At 43.7% G+C, this 17,808-nt stretch overlaps 1 protein-coding gene across 1 annotated transcript in view; it reads left to right on the forward strand.

The window, feature by feature from the left end:
* Window positions 1-5,784: 5,784 nt before the first annotated feature.
* The window catches only part of xirp2a (xin actin binding repeat containing 2a), a 39,891-nt gene continuing 27,867 nt past the window's right edge, over window positions 5,785-17,808 (forward strand). Inside the window, exon 1 of the mRNA XM_084003967.1 lies at window positions 5,785-6,192. Coding sequence (XP_083860093.1) covers window positions 5,986-6,192 — 207 coding nt within the window. The 5' untranslated portion in view covers window positions 5,785-5,985. The remainder of the gene's footprint in view (window positions 6,193-17,808) is intronic.

A 17,808-nucleotide genomic window follows, 5' to 3' on the forward strand; every position in this document is an offset into this window, starting at 1 on the left:
ACCAGGGGTCGACTCCTCTGATTGTATCGAAGTCTATGAGATTGATTTATTATCTCAGTGAACATTGTAAACATGAGTTTATGGTCTCAATCTTCTTCAATCCAGCATGATGTTCATTTATGGTCCATTTACAGTCAAACACCAGAAAGCAGGGGATGATTAAGGGCGGGGCTACCTTGTGATTGACAGGTCACGACCACGCTACCATTGCAGTTAGCTACTAAGATGACTTTCATAATATTGCTTGTCGCACCTGCCGCAGTGTGTGCTTTTATTATTTTATGATTACTATAATAGCTCTAGTTGTGTGAATACCATGCATGTTGTTTTGCGAGAGCAATAAGTGTAATTTACCACGGTGTCAAACAACCAGCAGGGGTCTCGGTCAGTGACACCATCCTTCCACTGTAAGTTTTTGCCTCAGCTTGAGCCTATGGGCCTATCATTAATTCCCAGCCGCTGTCCGGTTCTGCTGCCTGGCGGGGTGTAATTGTTTCCCCAGGGACCTGGATAAATGGCTCAGCTGTCTAGCTGCTCCGTGACCCAGTGTGTGTGTGTGTGTGTGTGTGTGTGTGTGTGTGTGTGTGTGTGTGTGTGTGTGTGTGTGTGTGTGTGTGTGTGTGTGTGTGTGTGTGTGTGTGTGTGTGTGCGTGCGCGTGTGTGTGTGTGTTAGAGAGAGAGAGAGAGAGAGAGAGAAGGGTTGAGGGGGGGTTCTGTTCCCTCAGGAGAAGGCATACATGGTCTGAATATCATTATTTCTATATCATCTATTAATTTCCATTCAATGCATGGACTGTATATAAGAAGTGGACATAGTAGTGGTGCCGTCGCAAGACGGTTTGTGGACCTCGATTTCAAAGCCCAGAGTTCGGCATTTTGGCCATTACCATGTTGGAGGAACCAGAGGGGTCGCCCCCTGGTGGCCAGTAGATTGAATGCAAGTTTAATGCTTCACTTTTCAGAATCTTAGGTTGCACATTAATTGGATATATTTAAAAAATATATGTTTATTAGCTTGATGGTTCTCTGTAGACCACAACCTGCAGTACTGCATATCAATACAGTACACAATGATTACTGTAGTACAGTATTGCAATGCAAAGTATCATATATAAGATGGATGGATGGATGGATGGATGGATAATCCATGCCCACACTCCTGAGATGGGGTCTAATCAGAAGGGTGGAAACACCTGTGTGGAAATAATGGCATCATCTTTATTTTAATAATCCCATGGTGTGTTTCTACGTAGTGAACACCAGATGGCAGACTCGGCATTTGATGGTGGAGTAAATGCAGCAAGCTTCAAATAAGCTGTCATTTCAACACTAATGCCAGCCACATATAATAGAAACATTATTGATTTTTCTATCCACAGTGTGTGGAAATGAAACTGTGAAAGCTGTAATAGCTTGAGTGCAACAGGAGCCCTGCAGAGACCCCCAAATGGCCCAACCTCGCTTTGGAAACCCCAGAAAAGCCTCGGTTCTCTTGTTAGATTGACTGGCTTATTTTCTAAAAACCTTCTCAGCCCTGCACTTTCTCTCAAGAGGTTTTAAGTTTCCAACACACAGCAGGGCTGTCATTCCCCATGTTTTAATGCTGCCTTTTAAACCAGGCCGTAATGCTGCAGCCAGCTGTGATGAACGTGAAAAAGTGGAGACAGACATTTTTTTCCCCCTCCCCACTCAGAAGAGGAGGAGGTGGCTGCGAGCGGGTCAGGAGAGCAGATGGCATCCCCGTCTGCTTGGTCTGTTTAAAGAACACCGCAGGCAAGGCCTCAAGTCAAACAAGCCGCCTGCACGGCCCGGGATGATCTCACAGCTTCCACTCTTGCTTTCCAACCCCGAACACATCCACATTTAATCCTTCGCTCAACTCTAGATCCCTGCGAATGCAGTGTTGTGTTTTCACTACTGGTCGACTGTCACTGCCTCGTATTACTATCCTCCAGCCGTATCAGCTGTCCTGCTGTGTTATATCGAAGGCGAGGTAGGAAGTAAAACCTCAGTAACTAGAGCAGCGTGGCTGTCATCCGATCTTTACTGACTGCTGTGTCGACCGGTGTGCCTAGAAAGTGAGCAGGAAGTGTCATGGTTTATGGTGGGAAGTTCACGAGTGAGACGTAAACTAATTTTGTCTGGAGATGTATTTTTTTGTTGTTGAATTATTTAGTACTAAAATGTGGTAAAGTTTAGCTTCTATGTATGTGGACATTATAGTGTTGTTGTGGAAACATGATTAATCAGTCTATTAGCATATTACCCCCATTACTGATAGCAATAAGGCTTGATTTAGCTAAAACACCTTATTACCATCAGTAACGGGGAACCACAGGGATCTGTTCTTGGCCCACTGCTATTTACACTAGGGCTGCAGCGATTATTTTCTTCATCAATTAATCTGCAGGATTCGTTTACTTATTTCTTTATTCATGAGTTCTAAGCCAAAAGTGATCATTTTTACTATCATAACAAGCAAATATTACATTTGAGAAGCCACCAGTAAATGTGAGTAAAATCTAATCTATGATAATTATTATGAAAGCTTTTTTTTTGTAAGTCATTTGAGCCAGTGTAGATATTGAAATAGTGATTGGTGTAGTTTTGATGAAAGTTATGGTTTATAGCTGAAAAAAGGACACTATTTCATCCCTAAATATCATCCCTCACTGAAAAGGAGTGTTGGAATCACAGATTGTCTTCAACATCAACCAGCAAGAATGAATAATGTGCGACGACAGATTTTCCTGGCTCGAGTCATGAGCCGCTCTTGCTAGCTGAATCTATGTCAGGACTGTGAGACGTTGATATGTGTGTTTGGTATTTCCAGACTTTTTCTTGGGAACTCGAAGCACCTCGAGGAGGTATGCGGCGACAGCGTCTTTTATCGGCTTGCTGGATCGTTCGACATCTGTGTGCACGAACGCTTCTTTCTGACAATGTAGACAAAATAAAATTAGAATAGCTGCTCCCATCTTGTTTTCAGTCTGTCCTCCAGTAAAGTTGCCTGGAGTGCTTGGCCAGGAATCCAACATGGGAGCAAAGCGAGAACCAGCAGTATGTTTTATTTAATAGAAGCAGACTGTGCTTTTACCCTAGTGGATCTTCACCAGATAGTCTCTCTGATTCCCCTCTAGGGCTGAAATATTGTCTTGTTGTATTAAAGAAAAGCTGCTCTGGTGCTTTGTGTCAGGGGGCATTATGTTTGTACTCGCGCTGGATTCCTCTCAGCGCGTATCTACTTTCACTACGCCACAAATCAAGATGCATATCACGCAAAACCCCCATTACCCCATTAGTCCAGAACACGTCCTAAGCGTCCCGTTTCTCACAAAGTTGACCTTTTATCCGTTGCTGGAATGACATAACATCAGGGGCTAGGGGTGATTATGCGATAATCAGACATAAAACAGTGTTTTCTGTGCTGTAAACCGAGCGGCTTTTGCAGAAACAGGATCCCTCTGAAAGTGACACACATACCTCTGGTCCTCTCTGAATAATGCATCTGCCACTGGTATAATTGGAGTGATACTGTGTCCTCTAAAGTACTATCAGATGCATATATCATGACCGTGCATTCATTAAGATTGGGATTATCCGGATTGCCTCTCATCTCTGTATTGATGTTTCTGCTGTGGCTCTGACTGACTGTTCTGCCTTTATTCCTCCCCACTCCCGTAACCTGTCAGTCTCTCCTGGCTCCCTCTGTCAGCCCTTCTTACTCTCCTGTCCATCATCTGACCCCGGCTTCTCTCTCTCTCTCAGCTGCACATAGAGAAGCCAAGCCCCGCCCCCTTTCCAGTATCCCAATAATTTTTTGAAAATACATGCATGGTAGTCAACAGCGACAGACGAATATTTTAAACACATGATGTTCATCAATTTCAAAGATAATTTTGCAAGTATCATCAGGTCTTCCATGTACTGTAATGGACTACAAAACGCATCCATCTTGGTTCTGGTGCCATTCACTCACTTAATGTGGGTTTACTGAACAGTGGCCACCTTGTTTTTCTCCCTGTGACATTCTAAACTATAGCATACTTTAGCATAGGTAAAGGAGTGGCCAAACAACAACTAGCTAAAGTTAGCTAACATTTTGGCTAACGTGTTATGCAATAAGTCAATAAGAGTCACTTAAAAACTGTTAGTCCCGATATTCACCCTTTATTGTTAGTGTTTTAGTCCAGCGTGAAGAAAAGCGCTGCTATGCTCACTAGCTAGTTGCTAGCTGTTGTTTGGTGCAGGCTAGTAGCAGAGCAGTTAGCATAGAGAAGCTAAGTCATGCTCCATTTGTACCGTGAATTACACATATAATGTTTGTCAACTAAAAAGATAATTCTACAAGTCAAGAAAGTATCAGTTCTCGCCAGGTTTGTCAACCAACACAGCCATTAGCTCGGCTAGCTTGCTAGCTTAGCTACGTTTCATCACAAATGTAACGTTATCTTAGCTTAGCTTTACTATTAAACTTTCTTGACATGTAAAATTATCTTTTTAATTGACAAAAAAAGCATGTGTGTATTTCATAGCACAATTCAAATAGGATCAGAAAATTTGATCCCTTCAAAATAAGAGCCTTTGGGGAACGCTGGATGGGGAAAATGTCGACTCCAGCCAATGAAGCCCCACTTCTTCCAAAATCAAAATCACACTTTAAATGTGTATGTAGATGTGAGTCATAGAGGAAGTTAAGGTGTTAATTTCCATTTTCTTGCCATAACAGAGTGCAGGAAACCACTCCCCAGGAAGTGCTGGTGTAGCTGGTGAAAAATGAACAATATACCCACCGTGATGGATGCAGGGCAGTTCAGCGGGTGAGTCGTTATGGTTCTTCCTTGATTTGTTCAGGAATAATGAGCTTTCCTACACCCGCCACCCCCCCCAGACCTGATGTTAAAGGGAGGATGGGTGAGGCCAAAAGCTGTTAATCTGTTTCCTGAAAACCTGCAGATGTTCACTTACCAGTTGGTCAAAAGATAAAGCAGATTTTGATCCTCGCCAGCTTTTAATCCTGGTTTTTTGTTGATGCCGGCTTTGCTTCCTCAGCTTTTGTCCCACTGTCTAATGTGTAAAAATGGTAATTGCAAATATTATCTGTTTTATTCTGACCTGTATTACTAGCCAAAGAGCTTTCACATTCAATGAAGGGGAAAAATTACAGGAATTACCATAAAGGAACACACCAAATATAATTTTTCTACATGTGCTTTAATGCTCTAATACATCGCTCATTACATATTACTCATTTAAAGTAATTACATAACCAGTGAACAGAAAAAGTCACAGTTAATTATCTGTTCCATTATGTTTAATCCTCTTTTGATAAAGTTGCCTTGAAACCAAGTCAATTCAGGGTGATGTCACCAGTCCAGTCAGTCCGTTTAATGTCTGTGTTTTACGACGAAATGATGATGAACTTTTTTCAGACTTTTTTTAAAATTTCCGTTTCAACTTATTTCTGCTGTTTTTCTGCCACCGGCTGAAAAAATAGGAGTAAAATCAGAATGCGTGCAGCAAACAAAGCATTAACTTTCCAGTTAAAACTCTTCCCCTCCTTTTTCCCTCTGGCAGCCACTCTCTCTTTCTCCTTTCCTTTGCGTCACTCCTTTTGGCCTGCTCTTACAAATCATATCTCAATTTGCCTCTCTGAGCCCGCATGTGAGTTGACATAGGCTTCTGTGTATGCATGAGTAATTAGAGGGCGGGGGGGCGGGGGGGGTAAAACTTCCCCTGTGAACTTTTTCCTTTCTCCTCCTCTTCCCTCCAGCCACTCGCTCTGCCTGCACAACTCCAGAGAGGAACCCCGGCAACTCCTGCATCTCCATCTCGACTCCTCACCCTCTCTTAACACCCTCTTTCTCCCCCCCCACCCTCGCTTCCTCACCCCCTTGAATCACCTCACACAATACACTTCCTCTTGGAGCCCCAGCCTGAAGGGAAAAGCGGGCGGGGGGGGGAAGATACGGTTTCTCTGCAACAATGGAAATTCAATCAGGAAATGGAGAGGAGGAGGTGGCGAGAGCAGTGTCGGCGACCTCGGGCTTCGTTTCCTGTGGTCCACAGGTGGAGACGCCACACGATCCAGTGCTGCGAGAGGATCCGCTGGCCGCGAAGAGGATCGAGCGCTTTGACATCCCACTTGATAACCTGAAGAGGATGTTTGAGAAGCCGGCTGGAGCAAACGCAGTAAGTCTCCCTTTTTCTACATTCTTGTTCAAGTTCCTCCAGGTGAATTGGCCGCTAGGTCACTGCCACGTCTCATACGCTGGATACGTCAAGTAGAAATGCCTTCAGAGAAGCTTGAAAAAGTCAAGTCGGTGGTGAGATGACTGTGAGGTCATGTCTGAGGCACGCCGGATCTGGTTTCTGAACGGTGAAACTGTACACTACGTAGATTTCACTCGTTCGTTCGAGTCATGACTGTTGAGGACGATATTGGTTGCCGTTGACCCGTGTTTGGGTGCGATTGTAAACACAGGATGTTGCTTATCTCCCCCCATTTGCTTCCACGCGATTGTCGCTGGTCATTTTGGGTTTTTCCGTCATTTTGTTGACTCTGGGGGAAAAAAAAAAAACGCTGAGAGTACACGTCTCTTTACCAGAGAGGAGGGAGGCCTTCTCTCTCCTGCTTTGTTTTTCCATCTCAGCTGGCTTCTCCGAGAGGAAAATCTAAGTGTGTTGGAAGTGAAGCGGGTCATTATGAGAAACCCTCCCCTTTACCAAACGTCTGACGGTGAGGACCAAAAGGCCCGGATGACCTACTTTTTGCTCCTCATGTGGCCGGACATCGACGAAGATGCTGCACTCTTAATAAAAAACCTGCGAAAAGAGCCGATGCATTCTGGGGAACGTGGTTCCCGGCGTGCGGCGGTGGCACAGATGCACACCGGCTGCGTGTGTGCAGTGCCACTGGGTTGATATTCGACACCCTGTTATTTAGGACCTATTTCGGGGGGGGGCTTTATGGTTAAGCAGGATTTTAAAAATAACTCTGTAATTGGTATGTCGGCTGCTGCTGGAAGCAGCGCGAAGCTTCTCCGTCGAGGGAGACGTGGATCCGTTACAATCCAATCACATCTGGGTCCTGAGAAACATTTGACTGCGGTTAATGAGCCGCGTCCTTAAAGCCAGGCGCAGTTGGCATCTTATGACGTTTCCCTTTGCTTCCCGGCCCAGCCGTGAAGGCTGATACGTCCTTATTTTTGTGTTTGGGATGCTGTGATGTGAGCCAAAACAGCCACCAGAGATAAGACGTCCACGTTGCTTTTATTATGGCTGTTCCAGTATCTCGTTGACCTTTTTAGGATTCGTGTAAAAACTCACCATTAAGAGGATTTCTTCTCAGCCGTCTGACAAACAACGTGTCACAGAGGGCTCCAGTGTAATCTGTGTTGGATGAATTAAAGATGAGGGAGTAAGACCTTTTATATTAACAATCATCAGGCTGAGTAATGTGAAGGCGGTCAGTCGTAGTGACAACCGTACGGGTAAATGATCCGCCGACACTCACAGACCACTAAACTGCTTTCTCCATTATGTGTCCAGGGAACGCTTTCTCTCGGATCAAGGCTGCACTTTTATAACAAAACAACTCGCTTAGGTTCATTATAAGATCAAAACATTTAGTGTAACATTAAATAAAGTCAACACTGACTTTTGGTTTCACATAAGAAAATAATAGCTGGGAAATCCTGGCAGTCTTTCCCAGTAAAACGATGCTGAGCTTACATCAACGCCTGAACACAAATCGTTTTAATAAGCTTTTTCTTTTGTTATTCTTTCCACAGCAGTGTGAAAAAGGTTTCTCCGAATCTGAAAATCAAATGCATGTTTTTGTGGTGCGACCCACAAATCAATGCGTGATTAAAAAGAACGGATAAAACACCTGTGGAGAATCGATCCAGAGAAATTCCACCCTTGGCCCACGTTTGCTGACGACTTTCCACTCGTTTTTCATCGGATGCACATTTAGTTTTCATTTCCAACCCAGAGGAAGATCATTTTCTTTCTGTTTTAAATGTCTGCATGCCAGACGCTGCCTTGGCATTGTATCGTGTATGCTTGTAGTCTATTCCTATCTTTTCTTAACAGAAGAAATGGCCCCGTGTTAATGGAGTGAACGGGCAGCGTTCCCAGATTCCCAGATAGAGGAGAGGAGCCGGAGCTGGCTGGTTATAAAACACGACCTTGTCTCCGACTCATCTGTGAGGCTGAGCTTAATATTTGATGATGCGCCGTATTTTTCCTCCTATGCCCCCATTTCATTTATTTAAACGGCACAATGTCATTGGACAGCCGGCCATAACAATGACGAATGGATTCCCAGGTGGGCCGCCCAGCTGTGGCCAAAATCACGGTCCACGTTTCTGGCAGATGTGGCATGATGCGGCATATTTTCTTTTTTGTGTGTGTGTGTGTGTGTGTGTGTGGCAGGTCTGTCCGGCCTTCTGGTCGCAAAAACTCCCAGAAGCACACATCAAAAATGTTGTGCTTTAGAAAGCTTTCCATTACTCCGCACTAGCTCATTAAAATGTTAGTTACATAACATAAATGTTTCAAATACTTGGTGTTCGTTCATGCTGCGGTGTCTGCTGTGGTCCAGCAGGTGGCAGCGCCGCATCTGTGGGATGTAAAAAACCGCCTCGATGAGGAGGAGGATCAATGTAGTGTGCTCTTAATCAGGACTCTTATCGCAGGGAGACAATCACTAATCACCTGCTGTTGATTGGAGTTCATTTCCAACGCCTGAAGGTGCCTTAAACTGGCTTTTCTCCAGATGATCAAGATCTGCATAATTGGGGACGTGTCTAATTCTGATGCGTTTGGTAAATATAACGCAGGATAAAAGAATTTAAAGGGATTTCATGCGGCGGGGTAGAGGTAGTCACACCTGGATAACGTGGTTAATTAAGAAGAGGGGAGGGTTTTTAGGTGCTGTCTGCCTCGACATGAATTCAGACAGTCAATCAAGTGTATGACAAGTAATGCTAAAGTGCAACATAGAATATCAATAAGATTACGATGAATTAATGTAAACCAAGTGAAGTAAAATCAATGCAACAATATAAGACTAAAGAGTAAAAATAAAGTGTATTCTATGCAATATACAACATTCATAAGTTCATTAGTGCAATAATGTCAACTCAACCACTCCAGTATAGGATTATATGATTATTTTTACTCTTTACTTATTCATTATATTTGTTCTGTCTTCGCCGCTGTAGTTTAAATAAAGAATTCTCTTATCTTACAACAGTCACTATATAATTAATATATATTCAGTGGAATATGTACTAAAATAGAAGAAAATCAACATAACACTTAAACAAGAGTAAAAATAAAGGTAATATTAAACAATTAAGGAATTTAAAATATATGCAATGAAAATAAGGAATAAAAGAAAGCTTTCATGATATGCTTTGCTTTTTTCAAAAGGCAGTATTCAACCATTAAATAAAAAAACCTTTGGCTTTTATGTTCCTTTTTCGTTTTCAGCCCTTTAAAGAGTGTGCATTTTGCTATTCACCATGTAGAAAAGTCTCCAATGACACATTGACGAAGGAAAATCTTAACCCGACAGATCAATATTCGCCACCGTTCCTAAACGCACTTCATTAAACATTAAATAAACTAAAAGCCACCGTGTGTTTTGGAGGAATTGATCCGGCGTCGTCGGCGCTGAGCTCGTAAAAATCGCATTAACTTTGAGCAGGCATCTCTTTGGTCTCACTCTCAGATTCAAATCTTTTAATGGAGCTGGCGGCGGTGACGCATTGCTGCGATGATGACTTGTTGCTCTCCGCCTCGGCTCTGGGGAAACGCCGCTCTGCTCCCCGCCTCCTTCGCGCGGCTCCTGCCCTGTTGCTTTGTTTATGGATTTGGCAAATTAAATTAAAAGTCTGCTCCGTATCGCTGTCGATACTTGTTAAGACGTCCCTCTTGTTCCCCCGGGGGGTTGCGGTGTGATCATCCATTCACGTATCAGGCTAATGAATGCGTTTCCACGGGGCCTTTTTTCCCGTACACATGATTGTGTGACTCAGACCATCTTCCCTCTAATGTACTCTGACACTCGCATCCCCACAAGACCATATGTGTTCGACAATTAGCCAAACACCTCAAGGCTTTCCTTCTCAATCATTTATCATGCCACTGTCACAATGTGAAGGCAGCGCTATGCCATTCACCGTTGCCATGGCGAAAAAAGCCGATCCCCGCGGCAACATCTCAATTCTGTAAGTATGTAAGTTCTCGCTGTTTATCCAGTAAGTGCTTCGCCGAGGACCTTTTTGTTGACCTCCATCCGACAATTCACATTAAATTGTAACAGCAAAGCTTTAGGTTTCATAGGGGGTCAAAAGGTTTGCTTTTGTCTCCTGCGTTCTCAGCAACTTTAATGCCTTCATTTATAGGGGATGTCTTTATTTATGTAAAGGAAAATAAGCACTTTAGTGCGTTTTTGGGGATCTGATGGATCTGGATCCATGTGGATTCTGGTGTAAAGCAGCGAACAAAGCTACCTTCATAATTCAAGGTCAACTTTTCAGCTAAGTGTTAAAGTCGTCTTGGTAGCTAACTAGCATTGGTAGCATGGTAGCGACCTGTCAATCACAAGGTAGCCCCGCCCCTAAAGCATCCCCTGCTTTCTGGTCTGTTGGACTCTAAATGGACCATAATGGACTAAATGAACATCATGCTGGACTGAAGAAGACTTGAAACTAGAGATTGAGACCATAAACTCATGTTTACAATGTTTATTGATAAAATACATCAAGAGAGACGTAGGAGTATTTTCTCATAGACTTCTATACAACCAGAGAGGAGTCACCCCCTGGTGGTCAGCAGAGAGAATGCACGTTTAAGCAACTTCAGCGTTCTACGTAATAATTACTCACTTTAATTAGTACAAAATGATATATTTCTTTCTAGAAAAGCCCTAACTTCTATTAACAGTTGGTTGTTGATTATTTGATCGATTAAATGATGAGTCTGTAAAGTGTCAGAAAATTGTGGAAAAACCAAATCAATATTCCCCAAAGCCAAAGATGCCATCCTTAAACTAAAATATATTCAGTTTGCAGTCGTAGAAGAATAAAGACACCAGAAAATATAGCATTTAAAAGGCTGGAACTGGAAGTAAAATGACTCATTGATTATCACAATGCACCACATTTCGTCGTGGCCATCCATCGATCGTAGCAGCGGTAGCACTGGAGTGCTCCGGTGACGTGACCACACGCATGAGCTCATATTACACATTTGCACAATCGTAGATTTAAACTCCCAGAATATCATCGCGGCTCGCGGTGCGTCAGCCGATCTATTTGGAAAGGCTGAAAGCGTATCGTCGGAGTCGCGGTGTATGGTAGTGGTGGTGATGATGGCATCGCTCAGTGATCGTTAAGAGAGCCTGGAGCCTGATGAAAGAGACTGAAATGTCATTTACATTCAGTGAGCATCGGAGGATATTGTGAAACGGGGAGAGTGGATGGGAAGATGAAGACAGATCGGGAGCGATAGAGATTCAGAGTGACTCCGCCGGGGCGTTAAGAGCGGATCAAACCGGAGAGCTGCTTCACATTTTAGCAGTTGAAGCAGGTCAGGCTCTGATTAACCAATTATATTCATTTTCCAATAATTCCAAGCTTCATCAGGGCCCACTTCAAGGCTTCACAATCTCTCACACTGACACTTTTTTTTTTATTTTCTTTCCCTGGAGATGAGCACACGTCTGTCAGATAGCAGGCTGAATAAAAGTCAAGCTGCAATGAAAAAAAACCCTTTTAACTAAATATGTCTTGAACCAACCAATTTCAACCGATGACATCATCAATCAATCTGTAACTTTTAGCATCACGGGGCTAGAGACGGTGCGCTCATCTTTTCACCCACCAAATCAAATCCCCCCCAATGTTAAGTCCTGTTAATTTGCATCCTGTACTTGCCAAAAAGCGTATTAAAAAAATAGTTTTCTAGCATAACGTCGTCCCGGCTCGCAGGAAAAAAAAGCATGACATGACATCTACACCAAGAGACACTACCGCATAATTAAAAATGTCCTGTTATGTGATTTCATTCTGTTTCCACGTGTCGTCCTCCCAGTCATTGATGGATGCGGTTCCATAAAAGCGTCCACCTCCAGCCTGCATTAATGGCCCCTGTTCATTTCCAGCATCCAATACACACAGGGAGCTTCTGCAGCCAAGCTTTGAAACTCAAATCATTGGCTTTGCTTCGTCTGCTGCTCACAAGATCTGGGTCAGATTTGGCAAACTAAATGACTCTCCTCTCTTTTAACAGCTTCCACCCGTGAGACACTTAACTCAGTGCCAAAGTGTGAAGCACTCAAACGCCTTAAAACAGTTGGGAAATGAAATCCCAACGTGTTTTTGGTTGGTGAGTGAGAAGGACATACATCCTTTTTTTTTTTTACTGCCAAAGCCCTAGGTGGCAACCTCCAGTTCTGAAAGTGCCTTAAACTTGCATTCCCTCTGCTGGCCACCAGGGGGCGACTCCACTGTGAAGTCATTATCTCAGTAAACATTGTAAACATGAGTTTATGGTCTCAATCTCTAGTTTCAAGTCTTATTCAATACAGCATGATGTTAATTTATTACATTATGGTCCATTAAGAGTCCAACAGACCAGAAAGCAGGGGATGCTTTAGGGGGCGGGGCTACCTTGTGATTGACAGGTCACTACTACGGCATCGCTACCGCTCTACAAATGCAATTAGCTACTTAAATGACTTTAAATTGCAATAAATCCTAGATGGCGGCGGTGAAAATGCAAAACTCAAATATTTCAATCTTGATGATATAGAAGCTCCTTCGTATGTGTCCTATGTATTTTCGGTATTTTTATTATTTGACTAAATTTAAATGTACTCTCGTGGACCGAAATCCTCTTCATTGAAAATTGGAAGTAAAAATCCATGTAGCCACTTTACTAGACTACCCCCCCAGCTTTCCTGTAACAAAGCTCCACGAGGAGTGCTAGTAATGCTAAAAATAGCAGCAGGTTTAGTCATCCCCTCCAAACGGCTCCAGTGAAGTAGCTCAGAGGCCAGCAGTGGTTGTGTTGGCTTGATTCTGGGTGCAAATGTGTGGGAAGTCACTCGTGAATACACGGTTATGTACATGTATGCAAATTTGATGCCGGTTCTTGGAAATTTGATTGTCAAACTGTGACTAAAGGCCCGGTTGCACCAGCAAACATTGACTTTTCACTGCCGTTTCAATGGATTCCAATGGAACGACAGCAACACTTTAACACTTAGCTGTAAAGTTGACCTTGAATTATGAAACTGTGTTAGCAGCTTCACACCAGAATCCAGATGGATCCAGATCCAGTACGATTGCTGCTCTGCTGGTTGTGTTCCACCCGTCGCTCCTCCACAGTCCAAATATGGTCACATCCTTCACTGGTTGCAAAAAATCCAAAATGGCAACGTCCATAATGCCGGCTTCAAAACCTGGCTTGAATGCTACAAACTAGCGTGTTAGCACAAAAAAATGTAGAGAAACTAGAGAAAAGCTATTTTGTGACTGAAGAGCGCTAGCGCAGGTGGCTAGTCAGTTAGCGGCTAGCCACAGCAGCACACCAACCAGCCCTGGGGGTGTAGTTGCTATGTCAGCATGCATTCACGGCGCCCCCCTCTGGTTGGACAAGGCTTTAATACAGCACCTGTCACAACACAAGTCGTCCTCAATCAATATATTCATTAAAAAAAATATGTCACCCAGGTTTTTTTTACCATCACTCCATGAAAGAAACGATGAAAACAATGAAAAATAGAGGAGGAGAAACCACTGCGCTGTTCGTCAGGAAGACTCGGGGGAGGAGGGTTGTTTTTTTTTTGACAGGACAGAACCGCAAATACAGCAGAGGGAAAACTGAGTAAATGTTGCATCATGTACCCGAAGAGAACTGCCTTTTTCTCTAACGCGGTATGGGGTGGAAGCACATCAGCCGAGCTTTTATGTTTAAAAAAAAAAAATGACTCGCTGAGAGGAAAATGCAGCACAAGCTGTGGCCAGCAATATATGCGCCCTTTGCTCATATATCAAGACAGGCTTCTGCACCGGAGAGCTTCATTTTGAAAATATCCCATCTGTTGCTGCTCTTAATAAATGTGAATCATATGTCCCCACGGATATTGTTCTGGCTCGCTATACGTCTGTCTTTCTTGTCTCATTTTCTGTTTCGACTCGGTTCTCACCGTGACTCTGTCTGGTTCTTTGGCCTTTTGTCAATCCACTCGAGGGAGAAAATCTCCTTGTTCTGTCAGGTTTGTTTTTCCTGTCTGACTTTTTCATGCCCTCTTTTTCATCCCTCCATGTACTTTCACACTTCCTCCACTTGCTTTTCCTCCTCTGGCTCATCTCTTTCTTTTCTCCCTCTCTGTTTCTGGACCGTGTCGTGTTGTTGTGCCCATGATTGCTTGAAATATTGATGTGTTTCTGTTTAGTCACAACGAGGACACTCAATAGAGCCACCATCCCCACCCCAAAAAAAAATAATGTTTTCATACTTCCACTGGATTGCAAAAAGGGAAAGCTTGTGAAAAACTGGCGAAAAAGCAAGCAGCTGCCAACAGAGGGAGGTAGGGAGGATGGCATGAAAGCCGGGATGACCTTCAGATGAACAATCGCACGGTCGCATAACACCATCAAGGAGGAGGTGACAGACGAGGCAACCGATTCGCCTTGAGATCCAGATTCCAGCCTTATAAGATTAGTTTGTGCTGCTTTTTTGGTGTGTTTTTCTACGGTTTTGACCTCAGATATCGAAAAAATGATCGCAGTGACTTTTTCTTTTAAGACATTCATGGTCCCTAGAGGGTACGTCCTACTGACTTTGTCTATCCCCTAATTTAATTCTCTTGTGCCATCAGTTGCGCCAACCCAACTATTTACTTGATGAATTTGGGCAAAATTTGGGACAACCATCAACGACTCCCAGAGGATATACCATATTGATTTTGGTGATCCCCTGTCTTATCAAAATGTTAATTATCGTGTCCCAGATTTGTGATTTTTAATTAGCACGAATGCTAACTCGCTAAACAACAAAAGTTAACACGATAAACGTTATACGTGCTAAACTTCAGCTTGTTCGGTGATGTTGGTCAGTACGGACAATCGTGGTCCCTAGAGGATACGTCCTATTGGCTTTGATGATCCCTTGACTTTTTCTCTAGCGCCACCAGCAGGTCAATTTTTTCACACATCCAGGGAAATATCTCAACATCTACTGGATGGGTTTGTACTAGATTTGGTACAGTCATGTATTAATCCCAGAGGATATACCCCAATGATTTTGGGGGATCTCTGTTTTTTTAATCTATCACATCAAAATGTTTAATTTGTCCAAGACTTTGTACTCCCACATTACCATGCATTTCGTGTTTATTGCGAAGTAGCACGCGCTAGAATACAAACACACTAAGTGAGCATGCTAACATGAAGACATAGCCTGTTAGCGCTCCAGCAACCTCATCCGCTGCCGCTCACATACAGCGACTTCCACAATGACAGGCGACTTAAACACACAGCTTAAACAAACACTGAGACATTTAATTATCATTTTCATTGTGAAACGAAGGCACAAAGGAAATAGACACCGTCGCCTCGACAAACAAACAACTATATATCCAGCTTTTGTGGTGGGATGACAGCTGCCTTTGACCTTGGCGTCACACTGCAACACTGAGATTTCAACCTGAATGTGACGAAGCGCTTAAAGACTTATAACATTGGCAAACATGTCAAAATGATGTGCGTAAATGTGAACTACAAGTGAAAGCGAATGCTCCGAATGAAACCCATTCGAACTTTGCGCGCATAATATCTTGTCTTAATGGCTTTAGCTTTCAAGGTGACAGTTATCTCACATAACTAACAAAGCCTTTCACTCCGGCACTCATTCATTCACTCGTTCACTTATTCACAGAGCCTGAGCGATTGTGTTGAAGCAGCTGTGTGTTGAAGGAGAGGTTCCTCTCAAAGCTGCAGAACCTTGGGCCGTATTGAATTGAAATGTTTAGACCTTGGTTGATTTTAACTCGATGGACATCTTCATATTATCTGTTAGGGCTCATCCAGAGCCACAGAAACACCTTGGCGCTGCCGAGGTGCCCTTGAGCTCGGGCTCAAGTGGACTTGCTCTGTGAACAGACCGGTGACGAACACAAACAACATGTCTCGTGTTGCTCAGCATAGCAATGTGTCTGGAATGACTTCCAAGCCCCTTTTTGGCTCGCTGCTTTGAATCGCTGCAGAAGGTCAGGCGTGTTTTTCGAGAAATAAGTACGAAGCGAGCGGTCGCCGCGATCAGCCGGGTGATTTGTTTGCTGTTGTCGAGTGTTTGAGAGCAGCTTTAAATGAACTGAGGACACTGTGGAGGCTGTGTGAGGAGGCTGTGTGCCAATCAGAGAAGCCACAATGTATGTGTGAGGAATTATGACAAACAGAACAAAGCAGCCCACCCTTCTTCCCCTGTAAGACAATCAGAATAACGAGCATGCTGGAGGCCAGGGAGCTGTCTCGCCACAAAACAAAACTGAGAGGAAAGAGAAGAGTAATGGTAGCAAAGGACTGGGAATGCGTAGGAAAATGAAAGAAGTACAGAGAACAAGCCAAAAATAAGATCTTAAGGAGAACATCTCCCTGAGGTGGGCGCCCTCTCTCTTCCCTCTCCTCGAAAATGTCACACCTGATATCGAACCAGCGGACCTGATCGATTCGAGCCGCTACCACAGCCTCGCCAAGTCCAGCAAAAGCACTCAGGGCCATTTCTGAGCTATTTGAGTCCAAAGTATTCATGTGAAAGAGAGGAGCTCCCAGTTTGGGCAAAGTGGCCTTTTCAGCCATTTTCAAACTCCATGTCATAGCTATGGCCTTATCCACAGGTGAATATTGTGCTATAAAAACAATTAAATATGTTGATATGACAAAATTCAAATTAACTCTCATCAGCTCAGCTGGTTAGCCTAGCTTAGCATAAAGAAGCTGTATATGAGAAGTGGACGTAGTCATGGTGACGTCACCCGTCGGTTTGTGGACTACGGTTTTGAAGCCTTTGAATTTGTCATTTCGGCCGTCGCCATCTTGGATTTTTTGCAACCAGTGAAGGAAGTGACCGTATTTGGACTTGCGGAGGAGCGACAGGTGGATCTGATGGAAAACAAGCGACAGAGCAGCACCCTTATTGGATCTGGATCCATCTGGATTCTGCTGGGAAGCTGTTGGAAAAGTTAGAAGAAAAGAGTTAAAGTCATCTTAGTAGCTAATTATTGGTAGCATAATTAACACATTATATCTCATTTATTTTACTTATCTGACCCTATAATTGTACTCTGAGCAGCCGCATTCGAATGCAGCCCAATTCGATCCGTCGTGCTTCAACAGTCTTTTTTTCCCTTTTGTGAAAAAGTCTGCAAAGGAGTTCAACCCACACAATTCCAGATAATACCACACCGCGTTGGAAGCTGTTCACAGCTGACGGCATCACACTCGGTTTGAGTAAAAAAATCAAACCTTTTGCCGGCTAATTGACTTATTAGGAGTGACATCCTTTAAACGGCGGGATGACACGAGGGCGGAGGAGGACGGCGGGAACGTTTGAGTGGAGCGAGGTGGACAGCTCTCCTCCCGAGATGCTCCGTGAAGCATGGCATGTCATTAAAGTGCTCCTCGACGCAGCGCCGCCTTGTTAGAGGACGTGGAAATGTCAACAGCTGACACGAATTGAATGGGCGTAAAAAAGAAATGTGAAATCGCCACATGTGGGCTGTAGTTT

Source organism: Eutrigla gurnardus, assembly GCF_963514095.1.
Source record: "Eutrigla gurnardus genome assembly, chromosome: 24".
In the NCBI taxonomy this organism is placed as follows: Eukaryota; Metazoa; Chordata; class Actinopteri; order Perciformes; family Triglidae; genus Eutrigla; species Eutrigla gurnardus.